Source organism: Lithobates pipiens, unplaced genomic scaffold (assembly GCF_037356315.1).
Source record: "Lithobates pipiens isolate NorthernLeopardFrog02 unplaced genomic scaffold, aLitPip1_a1.2 Scaffold_27, whole genome shotgun sequence".
In the NCBI taxonomy this organism is placed as follows: domain Eukaryota; kingdom Metazoa; phylum Chordata; class Amphibia; order Anura; family Ranidae; genus Lithobates; species Lithobates pipiens.
Window position 1 is genome coordinate 37,742,647 of NW_027507788.1, and position 15,544 is coordinate 37,758,190.

Below are 15,544 nucleotides of genomic sequence, written 5' to 3' on the forward strand. Positions count from 1 at the left end.
CATCACATATAATTCAGATTAAAAAAACATTGAACTAAAGGCTGTAATGTAAAAAAAAATAGGTAAAAAGCCAAGAATACTTTTGCAAGGCACTGTCCATTTAGATTTATGTGGGGAGATCCATGAAATTACCATTTCCAATTTGTACAACTTTTCCTTGAGATTAGCAGTAGCGCTGTCCTACAGGACACGGACAATATCAGAGCCCGGCAACAAGAGAGCTGCACATGGAAAACATGTCTGTCTCCATGCACAATATGGTCACATGGAATGTATAGAAGGTCAGTTTATATGCCAGTTAGAGGGAACCCAGCTAAGCCACTAGAGGCCCATCAGCAGTATTCTTTGGTTTGGAAGGCATCTTGAAAAATGCAGGACAATAGTCCTGATGAAAGAAAAATGACAGATCTGCAGAAAAAAAAATCTAATCAAATATTATATTAACCAGTTGCCGACCGCCGCACGCCGATGTACGTCGGCAGAATGGCACGGGCAGGCATAAGGGCTTACATGTACGTCCCTTGCCTCCCGCGGGTCGGGGGCCCGATCGGGCCCCCGCCCGGTGCCTGCGGCGGTCGGTATTCGTTCGGGAGCGATCCCGGACGAGGGGACGGCCATTCATTCATGGCCACCCCCTCGCGATCGCTCCCGACGAATAGAAATCCCCCGTGACATCACTTCCTCTCCTGTAATGTAAACACAGGCGAGGAAGTGATGTATTCTCTCCTCCGTGTCGGTATTTTTCGTTCCGACACGGAGGAGAGCGGATCGGTGAGTTGCACCAACACTCTACACACACAGTAGAACATGCCAGGCACACTCACACCCCCCCTTTACCCCCCGATCACCCCCCAATTACCCCTGCCCCCCAGTCACAGTGACACCAATGTCATTTTTTTTTTTTTTTTGCATTGGTGTCATTTGTGACTGTAATAAATGTTAGGGCAGTTAGGGTTAGCCCCCTTTAGTTCTAATGTACCCCCCTAACCCCCCCAATAAAGGTTTAACCCCGTGATCACCCCCCGTCGCCAGTGTCACTAAGGCTGGGTTCACATTGCAGCGGTTTATGAGAACGAATGTGATTCGCACCGCACTGCAGTGCAAATCACATCCGATCTCTGTGCGATTCGAGTTCAGCCATTCGCCGCACCCGCCGCAAATTCGCACGGGACCCTTTTTTTGGCCCGCAGCAGAATCGGATCGCATGGGTGTTCACACCATGCGATCCGAGTTTGCAGATCGCACTGCGATATGCGAACTGATCTGGGGGTGTCAGTAACATTTCACTGACACTCCCAGCAGTTCGCATAGGGCAGTGTGAACTGCCGCCGGGAGGCATGCGATGCGGGAACCCGCCGCGGATTTGCGGCGTTTCCGCATCGCTCCAGTGTGAACCCAGCCTAATAAGCGATCATTTTTCTGATCGCCGTATTAGTGTCACAGGTGACGCTAGTTAGGCAGGTAGGTATTTAGGTTCGCCGCAGCTTTTTATAGCGCCAGGGACCCCCATATACTACCGCATAAAGCCCCCTGATTGCCCCCTAGTTAACCCTTTCACCAGTGATCACCATATAACTGTTACAGGTGACGCTGGTTGGTTAGTTATTTTTTTATAGTTTCAGGGCACCCGCCATTTATTACCTAATAAAGGTTTAACCCCCTGATCACCCGGCGGGTGTCATTTGTGACTAATAACTGTTAGGGCAGTTAGGGTTAGCCCCCTTTAGTTCTAAGGTACCCCCCTAACCCCCCCAATAAAGGTTTAACCCCGTGATCACCCCCCGTCGCCAGTGTCACTAAGGCTGGGTTCACATTGCAGCGGTTTATGAGAACGGATGTGATTCGCACCGCACTGCAGTGCAAATCACATCCGATCTCTGTGCGATTCGAGTTCAGCTATACAGATAGTATGGCTGAATTCGTGTCGCACCCGCCGCACCCGCCGCAAACTCGCACGGGACCCTTTTTTTGGTCCGCAGCAGAATCGGATCGCATGGGTGTTCACACCATGCGATCCAAGTTTGCAGATCGCACTGCGATATGCGAACTGATCTGGGGGTGTCATTAACATTTCACTGACACTCCCAGCAGTTCGCATAGGGCAGTGTGAACTGCCGCCGGGAGGCATGCGATGCGGGAACCCGCCGCGCATTCGTGGCGTTCCCGCATCGCTCCAGTGTGAACCCAGCCTAATAAGCGATCGTTTTTCTGATCGCTGTATTAGTGTCACAGGTGACGCTAGTTAGGCAGGTAGGTATTTAGGTTCGCCGCAGCTTTTTATAGCGCCAGGGACCCCCATATACTACCGCATAAAGCCCCCTGATTGCCCCTAGTTAACCCTTTCACCAGTGATCACCATATAACTGTTACAGGTGACGCTGGTTGGTTAGTTATTTTTTTATAGTTTCAGGGCACCCGCCATTTATTACCTAGTCTCACTAGTGTACCCCTAAATTTAGGGGTGTCTACTTTCCAAAATGGGGTCATTTGGGGGGGGTTTGTGCCATCTTGGCATTTTATGGCCTTCAAAACTGTAACGCCCTTAGAAAGCCTGAAGGCGGTGCTTGGTTTTCGGGGCCCCGTACGCGGCTAGGCTCCCAAAAAGTCCCACATATGTGGTATCCCCGTACTCAGGAGAAGCAGCAGAATTTATTTTGGGGTGTCATTTCACATATGCCCATGGCATGCGTGAGCAATATATCATTTAGTGACAACTTTGTGAAAAAAAAAAAGTTTGTAATTTTCCCGCAACTTGTGGCAAAATATAAAATATTCCATGGACTCAACATGCCTCTCAGCAAATAGCTTGGGGTGTCTACTTTCTAAAATGGGGTCATTTGTGGGGGTTTTGTGCCATCTTGGCATTTTATGGCCTTCAAAACTGTAATAGGTAGTTAGAAGTGAACTCAAAAATTTACGCCCTTAGAAAGCCTGAAGGCGGTGCTTGGTTTTCGGGGCCCCGTACGCGGCTAGGCTCCCAAAAAGTCCCACATATGTGGTATCCCCGTACTCAGGAGAAGCAGCAGAATTTATTTTGGGGTGTCATTTCACATATGCCCATGGCATGCATGAGCAATATATAATTTAGTGACAACTTTGTGAAAAAAAAAAAAAAAGTTTGTAATTTTCCCGCAACTTGTGGCAAAATATAAAATATTCCATGAACTCAACATGCCTCTCAGCAAATAGCTTGGGGTGTCTACTTTCTAAAATGGGGTCATTTGTGGGGGTTTTGTGCCATCTTGGCATTTTATGGCCTTCAAAACTGTAATAGGTAGTGAGAAGTGAACTTAAAAATTTACGCCCTTAGAAAGCCTGAAGGCGGTGCTTGGTTTTCGGGGCCCCGTACGCGGCTAGGCTCCCAAAAAGTCCCACATATGTGGTATCCCCGTACTCAGGAGAAGCAGCAGAATTTATTTTGGGGTTTCATTTCACATACGCCCATAGCATGTGTGAGCAATATATCATTTAGTGACAACTTTGTGTAAAAAAAAAAAAATCATTTTTTTTTTGTCATTATTCAATCGCTTGAGGCAAAAAAATAAAATATTCAATGGGCTCAACATGCCTCTTATCAATTTCCTTAGGGGGTCTACTTTCCAAAATGGGGTCATTTGGGGGGGTTTTGTACTGCCCTGCCATTTTAGCACCTCAAGAAATGAGATAGGCAGTCGTAAACTAAAAGCTGCGTAAATTCCAGAAAACGTACCTTAGTTTGTAGATGTGACAACTTTTGCGCAAACCAATAAATATACAATTATTGACTTTTTTTTTACCAAAGACATGTGGCTGAATACATTTTGGCCTAAATGTATGACTAAAATTGAGTTTATTGGATTTTTCTAATAACAAAAAGTAGAAAATATCATTTTTTTTCAAAATTTGCGGTCTTTTTACGTTTATATCGCAAAAAATAAAAATCGCAGAGGCAATCAAATACCATCAAAAGAAAGCTCTATTTGTGGGAAGAAAAGGACGCAAATTTTGTTTGGGTACAACATTGCATGACCGCGCAATTACCAGTTAAAGCAGCGCAGTGCCAAAGTGTAAAAAGACCTCTGGTCATTGACCAGCAAAATGGTCCGGTCTGAAAGTGGTTAATGAACCCCAGGGTTGTTAAGATTTCTTGCAATGGGGTCATCACCGGGGCTTCTGCTTAAAATGTATATTAACCAAAAAAAACAAAATCACACGTATGTGCCTAACTATGCTGTTGTGGGTAAAATGTATTCTGTTCTTTTATTGACCTCCGTATTTCCCCTGAAATACCTGGTGATATTACCAGTTCCTCTCCTTTTTTCTGGTTTCACTCTGTCCACACCAAGCACAGAAGCAAATCCATGCTGGTGTGGTCAGTTTGTGGATCTACAGTGCATTCATAAAGTATTCAGACGCCTTCACTTTTTTCAATTTTGTTATGGTGCACTTATGTCACTGTGATATTTAAGTTTTTCCTTTTTCATACATTTGAAAGCATTTCTAAAATTCAGTTTTCACTTTGTCATTGTGGGATACTAAGTGTAGATTAACGGGAGACAAAATCATTTTAAACAACTGTAGTATCAGGTAGCAACATAACACAATTGAAAAAAGTGAAGAGGGTCTGAATACTTTTTGAATTCACTGTATGCTTTCTGAATATAGATGCAGGATGCTGTGCTCATGCACAGCGTGCCCATGTCTCACGTAGTCAGTTTGGCCACCACGCCCCCTGTCCAGCCCTGCTGTGTTGATTTACAGCTGCTCCATGCAAAACTCACACGGTCAACGCGGCAGCTGATGGAACACAGCGCACACAGGCGGGCAGTGTGTTTTCCTGCTGTGTGTATAGATGAATGAATGAATGAAATACTTGTATAGCGCACAATGCGAACTGAATCGCCTCTAGGCTGTGTGTGAGGTCATCCTCCTTCTAACCACTATATTCTGCATTATTGTGACTTATATCGGTGTGTCGCTTTAACTGACATTTGCATGTGTGACACTGTACCCAAAGAAATTTGATGTCCATTTTTTTGATTTATGGCATTTTTTATTATTATTTTTTTTTATTTACTAGTTATGGAGGCGATCTGCGATTTAATTTTTTTTATTGGGACTGCGACATCGCAGCAGACAGATTGGACACTTTTTTAAAAACCATTGACATTTTATACAGCGATCAGTGCTATAAATAGCCACTGATTACTGTGTAAATGTCACTGGCAGGGAAGGGGTTAACACTAGGTGGTGATGAAGGGGTTAAATGTGTTCCCTCACTGTGTGTTCTAACTGTGGCGGGATGGGACTGACTGGTGGAGGTGACCAATCGGTGTTCCTATATACTAGGAACACATGCTCTGTCTCCTCTCCCCTGACAGGATGTGGACTTTTTACACACACTGATCCACGTTCCTGCTCTGTCACGTGTGCCCGGCGGACATTGCGGACGCTGGGCAAACACATTGGCTCCTCAGGGATGCAGTGGGTATGCGCACGCCCCCCCCCCCCCCTATACCCCTTAAAGCTACAGCGATTCGCGCAGGGGAGCCATTCTGCAACCATCAAAAGACGGCGGGTGGTCGGCTAGTGGTTAAAGTTTGTAGGAGGAGTTTTCATTCTCCTCTGACTGTTCTGTAAGGCTGCAGAACCCCTGACCTTCTGTCTGAACAGTGCTGATTGGCCCTGTGCTGATCACATGCACTCTCTCAAGGACTCTCTAGCAATACACACCAAACTGAGCATGTGCAGAATGCCCCAAAGGCTCTGAACTATTAGGAGATGGATTGGGGACTGTGGAAGAAGGAGATGTTTAGAGAAAACAGGATCAAACAGACACATTACACAATGCAGAGGATTAAAGCGGTTTTAAACTCTGAAAAAATAAAAATAAAAACCCTGTAAGACAAAGGCATAATGAGCTACCGTAGTATACATTGCATATTAGCTCATTATGAAATACTTAGCTTTAGAATGAAGCTGTTGCAGCAGCACCCGCACACCGCTGAGACGGATGACATTTACGGTCTCCGGTGCTGTGATTTGCCTGGAGCCGCAATGACGTCACTCCCGCACATGCGTGTGGGACCTTCCGTCACTGTCACTGGCAGGATGTAATGTAAATATCTCCTAAACGGTACATGTTTAGGAGATATTTTCACTACCTATAGGTAAGCCTTATTATAGGTAAATGTCTGCAGAGGAATTTTACTTCCTTTTTAACCCCTTATGCCGCGTACACACGATCAGACTATCCGGTGGGCTTAGTCCGGCAGACAACCCACCACACTTTGCAGCGGAGGTCCACCGGACTTTCTGAAAGAGCGGACCTGCCCACACACCACCGGACTTTTCTGGCGGACAATCCGTCACACTATGGCAGGAGTCCACCGGACTTTTGAAATGAACGGACTTGCCCACACACGGAGAGAAGTCCGTTCATTTTGAACGTGGCTCCAGGTAGGCAGAACTAGCACAGGAAGTCAATCGGCGAGACTGACACCTCGCGAGCCCCGTCACCTGGTATGGATTTAAAGGGGAACCCCTACGCCGAAAAAAACGACGTGGGGGTCCCCCATGCTTGTCCCCACCCCCTTTCCCGACCGGCCGGACTGCGTGCTCGGATAAGGGTCAAATGTGGCATAGAAGGGGCATTTTATTATTGCCACCAGTATTGCCTATGGTCTCCCAACAGCTCTTTACCTCATTACTGACTTGAAATTAGTTATTTTGCACTGACGTCACCAAATCTCACTCCAAATCTCCTGAGACTACCAGTCAGGGGAGCAGTGCTGGGGGGACCCCCACGCCGTTTTTTCGGCGTAGGGCTTCCCCTTTAAATCCATACCCAGTGACGGCTTGCGAGGTGTCAATCTCACCAATGGAGGCGGCGACATCGACTTCCTGCGCTAGTTCCGTCTACCTGGAGCCACGTTCAAAATGAAAGGACGTTCCTGCGTGTGTGGGCAAGTCCTTCATTTCAAAAGTCCGGCGGACTAGCGCACAGACGGGCGGATTGTCCGCTGGACTGCAGAGTCCAGTGGACAATTTTGAGTCAATACTTCTTTCTAAGTCCGCCGGACTGTTGGGAAAAAAAAGTCAGCCGGAGCCCACACATGGGCGGATTGACCAAGTCCGCCAGATAATCCAATTGTGTGTACATGGAATTAGGTTTCACAATGGGTATAACAAGCATGCTTTACTGCATATACAGACTGATTTTACTGTTAAGGTTTAGTAACACATTTTTCAATATACTTTCCTTTAATTTACACATCTCACATTTTAAAAGTTTTTTTTTTTTAATGTTTTTGGACACAGCAAACTTGACATGAGTACAGCTGCATCCTCCCAATGGGATATCTAAATTCCAGTGCTCAGGAATGTGTGTGATTCCCCAATTTTAAAGATCAAACCACAAGAGATATAATGGCAAATAATGTATTTATTTCATAAAAAAAGTATTTCTAGAATCGCTAAAATCACAAAATATTTTACAATATACAATCATGGCAGTGTAGCAAATATTTTGAAGATGTACAAAATTACCTGGTTGCTTTAAATCCATTAATACTGATATTTATTAGATTAAGAGATTTGTAATATTTATTACAACATGTCTGCCAGTATCCATCACATTTATTTTGAGAACAGCAACATGTAAAACACAGTGTAATTCCAGATTCAAGTGTGTGCTAAGTTATAGGTAGGAGAGGCCTGGTTATTAGGGCCAATAGAAGATTGTATAGCTATAAGGAGCTGGCTATTGGGGCCAATGGAGAAATATATAGATAGGGGGGGTCTGACTATTTGGGCCAGTGGAGAATTGTATAGGTAAAAGAGGTCTGGTTATAAGGGCCAATGGAGAATTATAAAAGTAGAAGAGGTCTGGTTTTTAGGACCAATAGAGAATTATATAGGTAGATGGGGTCTGGTTATAAGGGTTAATGGATAATTATATAGGTAGATGGGGTCTGGTTTTTAGGACCAATAGAGAATTATATAGGTAGATGGGGTCTGGTTTTTAGGACCAATAGAGAATTATATAGGTAGATGGAGTCTGGTATTTGGGCCAATGAAAAATTATATTGATTAGGCCCGATGTAGAATTATTAGGGGAGGGAGTAGGAGAAGCAGAACATCACTGCAGGGAAATTATCCACAGCACACCTGCAGTGGTGCTTTCTGCCAGCTAATCATTGCCAGCCAAACCTAAACCAGTGTCAGAAGCTAATGTTGCAGGAATCTATATGGGTGGTGTGTAGTTGGCTAATACCAAAAATGAAAATGCCAGATAACTTGTATATCTATAATAATATCTAACTGCTTCTGGTTTCTCTCTCACTTTCTCTCCCATAGTCATGCTTGGATCAATTACTGCAAAAGCTTACCCTGGCTGAGCAGAAGTGGACACGTGAATCCCTTTCAGTCCATCATCAATACAAACAGATGCTGCAGGACTGTGGATTAAATCCTCTTGACATCTAACAATCACACTTTTTTCCTTACAACTGCATGCTAACGTCTATGTATTGCTTATTTACAAGTTGCATTATTATACAGATCATATATTGAGCAAAGCCTACCATACACAGATACAGGTCATTTCATAACGCAAGCACTTTCAATGCTATTGTGTAATCTCCCTGTGTACGGAGTGTGAACAACTGTACCTGCAGAATGCAGAAGATGGTTGTTTGTTCTGTTAGCAATGGACCAATCAGTGGCAGCCTGCCTATAGGGGGTGCATGGGCGCCACCCCCCCATCCATGCGTCCGGCTCCCTGATCTACAGGTGGGGGCGCCGGATGCATGGATTCCAATAAAAAATTTTGAAGTGTGTGATTAGAGCCAGAGGCTCAGTTGTGTGACAATAGAAAATGAATATTCACTATTGTAACACTGATTCTCCTCCTGGCCAATAAGGAAGCGACCCGTCACCTGATTGGCCAAAAGGAGATCTGATCCGATTGGCTGCCAGGAGGAGGAAGGAGGAGATGCAGGGGAAGCCACCCACATCCCAGAAAGGAGCCGCCCGTGAGATGGGGTAAGTGTGGGGCACCAACTACTGAGTAAGGGGGGCAGAGGATGCCGTGACCCAACCGACCAGCAGGTGGATTGTTTGCCGCCCCACTCCCCCCCCCAAAAATAATAACCCCCAGCTGACACTGCTACCAATAGTCTATTCATCTTTTCTGATAAGACAGAAATGAACAGAGTTAGTCTAATATGCCAGATCTCTATGTCCACCTTTAAAGTGGACTTGAAAAAATTTGACATGTTTAGGGAACATTAAATGTTATTGTGACTAAGCAGTACCATTAAAAAATTACCCTTTGTTTGTCTGTAATTCTTCCTGAAATGTGAGGGTGCCTAGGCACTTTTTTGTCTACAACCTCTTAACTGTGTATCTGCAGTGTGAAACCTACAGCACTGCTCCCCTGACTGGTAGTCTCAGGAGATTTGGAGTGAGATTTGGTGACGTCAGTGCAAAATAACTAATTTCAAGTCAGTAATGAGGTAAAGAGCTGTTGGGAGACCATAGGCAATACTGGTGGCAATAATAAAATGCCCCTTCTATGCCACATTTGACATGTAATTATTATTATTATTTTTGGAAGGGAAGCGGGTACCCAGTTTTGACAGGTACCCCCCTCCCACTTCTGCTCAGACCGCTTAGGTGATCCGAGTGGATGTTCCCCTCTCTCCCTGCAATCTTCTGGGACATGTCACAGGTCCCAGAAGATTGCCTAACCATTTGGGAGGCGCAGAGCGCATCCGGCTGTGAACCTGTGCCACAGTTGGGTGCCCACAGTTGTAATGCTGGCGCCGGTGAGAGGAGAGGGAGAGAATTGAGGGTTCGGGCAGCCGCATCGCTAGATCGTAGGACAGGTGAGTGTTTGTTTATTAAAAGTCAGCAGCTACACTTTTTGGAGCTGCTGACTTTTAATAAACACAAAAACAAGTGGAACTCTGCTTTCAGTGCATTTTTGTAGAAGTCTTAGGAATAGGAAATAAAAAGTATTGTAACGTATGGATATCTATATAAGATATAAATCCAACTAGACCAGGCTTCCATTAGTGTGGATGGTGAGAGAGGCCCTCACTACAAATAACATAGAAGATTGACAGCAGAAGTGATCAATCAAGTAATATATATATATATATATATATATATATATATATATATATATATATATATATATATATATATATATATATATATTTTTTTTTTTATTAACTATTTTTGTCTCAGTCTAGCTCTAGATTTGTCCTAAGCATCTTTGAATTCACTTACTGTTGACTGACTCACTGCCTCTACTGGAAGTCTGTTCAAAGCCTTACATCCTTTGGAAGCTTTCTTTAAATTGTATAGTGGGGTCAATAAAATACTTTTCTCATTGAGAGTTTAAAATATCTGGCTGGGAACTTCAGTGTGTAGAATTTATAGGTACATGCAGAAAGGGCCCAGATAAATAGAACATTTTGTCACATTATACAATGTCATAGCTCATTGTTGGCAGCCTGAAAAAAAAAAAAATATATATATATATATAATCATTTGCAATTAATGTTATCTTACTATAGAAGACGTAGTTATAATTAACAAGAAATTTATAATAAGAAAATTTTGAATCACGTATGTGATCATTCCTCTTCTATCCAAAAACTAAGCTAGAAAACTTGCTAAAATTTAAAACACAATGTTTAGAAGATTGCTGATATTTAAGATGCATGTGGATTAAATCACATACTGGTTTCTTCTCTCTCTCTCAAGGCACATTCACACTAGGGACCGTGGGACTGCATTGGGCGGCTATTCCAGTGCAGACCCATTGCAAGACAAGGCAAAATGGCTGATCTCTGGGATGGCCAGTTGATACCACTGGGGTGGTGTGCCGATGTTGTGCTCTGAAAAGAGTACTGTGTTGTATAACAATCAAGGACTCCGAGGCCTCATGCACACAGGCGTCTGGGTCTGTACAATGTAAAATGCTGAAGTATTTTGCTGCCTGGGAGCCACAGGAGCTGCATACAGCCACCCATAAAATCAATGGTTGTGTGTGAGTATATGGCAGTACTTACCTAAACATGCACATGATGCAATGGGTGCAGTTTTCAACCAGAGTTGTATGTCTGTACACATGAGTACAGTCATTTATTTCTATCAACTGTATGCAGTACCTATGGCCCCCAAGGTGGGAAGAATTGATATTGTACAGCCGCGGGTGCTTAACATTGACATCTTCCAGTTTTGTCCTGTCTTGCCATGGAGTCTCTCCCATGAAAACATCAGTTTTAGATGTATTGCCACTTTATCTTCACCATATAGTCTTTAGTTAATGTGTGATCTACAAAAAAAGTGACAATGCTAGATATTATAGTACAGATTACATATATTTGTTTAAATTAAGGATACTGAATTTATTAAAATAATATACTGTACATCATGGGAATTAAATATAACATGTAAGGTGCGAATGCTTCTTTTATTCTTCACTGTTCTGTGTCACCGTGCGTTCCTTGTGCATTTCAGACTGTGTTGAAGTTTCTGCCTGTATAAAAAAAAAAAAAAATTAATTAAAGAAAACCTGTTTGCAAAAATATATATATATATATATATATATATATATATATATATATATATATATATATATATATATATATATATATATATATATATTAGTGCTATTATCAGTGTTACACTGAATATCCTACTTTAGCATAGTTCTATTTCAACTTTTTTCTCTGTCGTATTGAACCTATGAATAATAATGTTACAGCTTAATAAATTAGATGATATGCCACACATCAATTATATGTAACATATATAATCATATTTAACAGATATAATATAGCAGTGTTTCTCAACTCCAGTCCTCAAGGCGCACCAACAGGTCATGTTTTCAGGCTTTCTATTATTTTGCACAGGTGATTTGATCAGTTTCACTGCCTTAGTAAATACCACAGCTGTTTCATCTGAGGAAAATCCTGAAAACATGACCTGTTATGGCGCTTTGAGGACTGGAGTTGAGAAACACTGTAATATATTGCTATTTTGAATGGTACACTTCATATTCTACTTTAGTATAGTTGTACTTTTTTTCTCTGCCCTATTGAACTTATCATAATTTAGTGCAATACAAATATTTCCAAGCCATGAGTATTTATTAGAGAACAGGAATTGCCCTTTCACGATCCATCAGTCCTTTTTTTATTTATTTCAAATATATTATTTAAACCACAGGAGGCATTTCCAAGGCATTAATGTATAATCTACAATACATTCAAATAAATTGCATGTGAGATCTCTAAACCATGAAATCAACTCAAAATATACATAACATCAGTAGAATGCAGTTCCGGAAGAGAATAGCACTTCATTCTAAAGTCTAGGAAATGAATCCCTGAATGTGTGTAATAAGGAGCTGCCTATGTCCTTTTCCGTTTACACAGTAAGAAAATAATAAATTGGGAGAAATTAAAGAAGATTGGAAGAGACTAGAAGAAAAAGGGGGGGGGGATGGGAGAAAGGAAAATAAATGCGGGGGGGGGGGGGAGGGGGGGATGGTAGAAAGGAAAAGAAATGCGGGGGGGGATGGGAGAAAGGAAAAGAAATGCGGGGGGAGGGGGGATGGGAGAAAGGAAAAGAAATGCGGGGGGAGGGGGGATGGGAGAAAGGAAAAGAAATGCGGGGGGGAGGGGGGATGGTAGAAAGGAAAAGAAATGCGGGGGGAGGGGGTATGGTAGAAAGGAAAAGAAATGCGGGGGGGGGGGATGGGAGAAAGGAAAAGAAATGCGGGGGGGATGGGAGAAAGGAAAAGAAATGCGGGGGGGGGGTGGGAGAAAGGAAAAGAAATGCGGGGGGAGGATGGGAGAAAGGAAAATAAATGGGGGGGGGGAATGGGAGAAAGGGAAAAAAAATGGGGGGGGGGAATATTATTGTATATGAATCCTGGGGTAGTGAGGTGTAACCTCAACCAAGCCTATTTTGTGGTGTTTATGAACAAAACATAGCTATTCCTTCATCAGAAATAACAAACATATTCCACAGCCACCAAAGCTTGGAGTATTTTTCATTTGTGTTGCGCTGAAAGTATTAGATCCTCCATCTTATTTATTTCTTCTACTTTGTGTAGCCAACAGCTGATTGTTGGAGGCTGTGGATTTTGTCCAGGGGGATGCAAGACTTGGCAGCATTTCCATCAGTCCATTTTTAACCTGTGTTTACAAAAGCAGACTGCAATGGGTGGTCAGGTATAAGTGGATGTGTGTCCACTTATATCTACTCACCTTCGGGTTCCTTCAGGTTCGTCAGAACAAATGTAAAAAGTTTATGCCCGGGTCCACTTTTACTGACTGACCATATATGATGGGTGAATCGCACAACTGATCATATTTAGCCACCCATAGGGATTACAGGGGTCCCTTTTTTCTGCATCACAAGATTTAGGAAAAATCAGAACTGATATGGATGTCCCATATGTCACTTCTATTTTTTTGGTTGTGAGTTGACTGAGGGATTGGTCTGAAAGCCACTGCTGAGACAGAATGCAGGAAGCCTGCAATAATGACCTCACCAGCAGCACATTTTGGCCTTCCCTACACTCATTCGCAGCTCTGCCCAACCACCAGGACCGGAGAAAAATAATTTGCAGTGTGGAAAAGCATGTTGTTCACTTCCTTACCTTATGATATAATTGGCCCTTGACAATATTATCATCAGGCACATGGTTTTGTCATATAACGGGCAGAAGATAGTCCTTAAGGGAATAGGAGTGTGGGTGGTCTGGGCAGACACAGGAGGAGCAGGGGTGATAGGAGGAGCAGGTTGTATTCTCCTATCCCATCCGTGAAGGGGAGTGTGCTCACTGGGCTGGGCGAGAGTGTCATAGACACTCGGCTCAGCTGTAGCCACCAGTCCCTACATTTACAGACTGAATCTCCTATCCTACACTGCCTGGGGCCCCACAGTTGCGGAACACCAGGGCCCAGTCGCAAGCGCAACCTCTGCGGCCCTGGTAGTTACGCCGCTGCTCAGACCCCCTGACTGGTCAGGTAATTTTTGTCAACACCCTTCTCAGGGACCAGAAATTAGGAACTGCATCAGCAGTCTTCATCTCTCCTTTACCACGAAAGTGAAAATCATACCAAGTAAGCTTTAAATGTTGCCTTCCCTCTGCTTTAAAAACTACTGCACATTGTTAATACCCTTTTCACAATTTGTTTCTTAGCGCTCACATGACTGCACAGCTCCAGGTCCTGGACAGCTGCTGCGATAATCAGCAATATTGAGTAATTACCAGAGCAGTGATGTCACTCCATTGGCCCATAGCTCTAGCCATTTCTGAGGTCTCCTCTCACCAGGGGCAGCAGCTGCCCAGAACTCGATCCTGTGCAATCATGTGAGTGCTAAGAAACAGATTAAAATAAAAAAATAGGTATTTACACAGTTTTTTTAATTAGAAACAATGTGCAGAATTAGCAAAGGCAGAGGGAAGGCAACATTTAAAGCTTACTTAGTATAGAGTAGTAGAGAGTCTTTCCTTCTTCTTTAAAGTGATTGTAAAGCCAAATTTTTTTTTATTAAAATAAAAAAGGTGTTATACTTACCTGCTCTGTGCAATGATGTTGCACAGAGCAGTCCCTTGCCTCCTCTTCTGGAGTCCCCTGTCAGCACTGTCCGCTCCTCCTCTCTTGCGTGTGCACCAGTAGCATGCTCTGTCACACCCCCCACTCCTTCCTCAGTAGCCAATGGCTCCCGATGCTGCCTGAGTCTCCTGTTAGACCAAGAAGAGAGAACACCTGTAGCTGGGTACAATACTGGATCGCTGACAGCCTTGGGTAAGTGTTTAAAGGGGGGGGGGGTATGGGGAACAGTTAGTGGGGAGTTTTTTTGCCTTAATGCGGGGAATGCATTATCTTAAAAAAGTCTTATAATTTAGAGACATTTTAGTTACTCTTCTTCTTTTTTTTTTTCACATTTATTTTGTCTGCTGATATTTTGTAAAATACCATTTTCTGCAAATATTTTGTTTGCATTGTCTTCCCCTTTCCTTTATTAAACAATAATTTGAATAATCATTATAGATGTTCTAAATAATAACTAAAAAAAATCCACGTCTTTCAAAGAAGAGCTACTATATTGTAAATCTCTGAAATATCCCTGTCTGGTGTGACAATGTGCATTACAGACATTTTTTTATTAGTCAGAAATGTTAATATAGATATTGTAAGCAGCTTGTTTTTCTGGAAAAAAAAAACACGGGGTGACAGCTGTTGGCTAATCAGTTAACCGCGGAGTTAACCAATTCCAGCCGCGCTCACTCAGTCTGCTGCAACTCCGATTGTGGCCCCTGAGCTGGAAAATCTCTGAGTGAGCCTATCATCACATCATATCCGTGGCTGCAAAGTTAGTTTGACACTGTATCTATCATGTATTGGTGGCAGCACGCTGATATCTGAACTACCATTTGTTACAGCACACCTAAAACCTGAAAAGTTTGCTACAATTGCACATTTTTGCTGCTTCAAGGTAATCAACACAACTGGCTGAAAGGCTTTGG

At 43.1% G+C, this 15,544-nt stretch overlaps 2 protein-coding genes across 4 annotated transcripts in view; one reads left to right on the forward strand and one right to left on the reverse strand.

The window, feature by feature from the left end:
• The window catches only part of DRC12 (dynein regulatory complex subunit 12 homolog), a 40,117-nt gene extending 30,801 nt beyond the window's left edge, over positions 1 to 9,316 (forward strand). For all 3 annotated transcript variants that reach the window (XM_077456809.1, XM_077456810.1, XM_077456811.1), the window contains exon 7: positions 8,338 to 9,316. In XM_077456809.1, the coding sequence (XP_077312935.1) occupies positions 8,338 to 8,466 (129 nt within the window). In that variant the 3' untranslated portion in view covers positions 8,467 to 9,316. The remainder of the gene's footprint in view (positions 1 to 8,337) is intronic.
• Positions 7,406 to 15,544, reverse strand: part of NHERF4 (NHERF family PDZ scaffold protein 4) — a 76,571-nt gene continuing 68,432 nt past the window's right edge. The window contains exons 10-11 of the mRNA XM_077456808.1: positions 11,425 to 11,533; positions 7,406 to 10,502 (exon numbers count right to left, since the gene is read on the reverse strand). Of these exons, the coding sequence (XP_077312934.1) occupies positions 11,468 to 11,533 (66 nt within the window). The 3' untranslated portion in view covers positions 7,406 to 10,502; positions 11,425 to 11,467. The remainder of the gene's footprint in view (positions 10,503 to 11,424; positions 11,534 to 15,544) is intronic.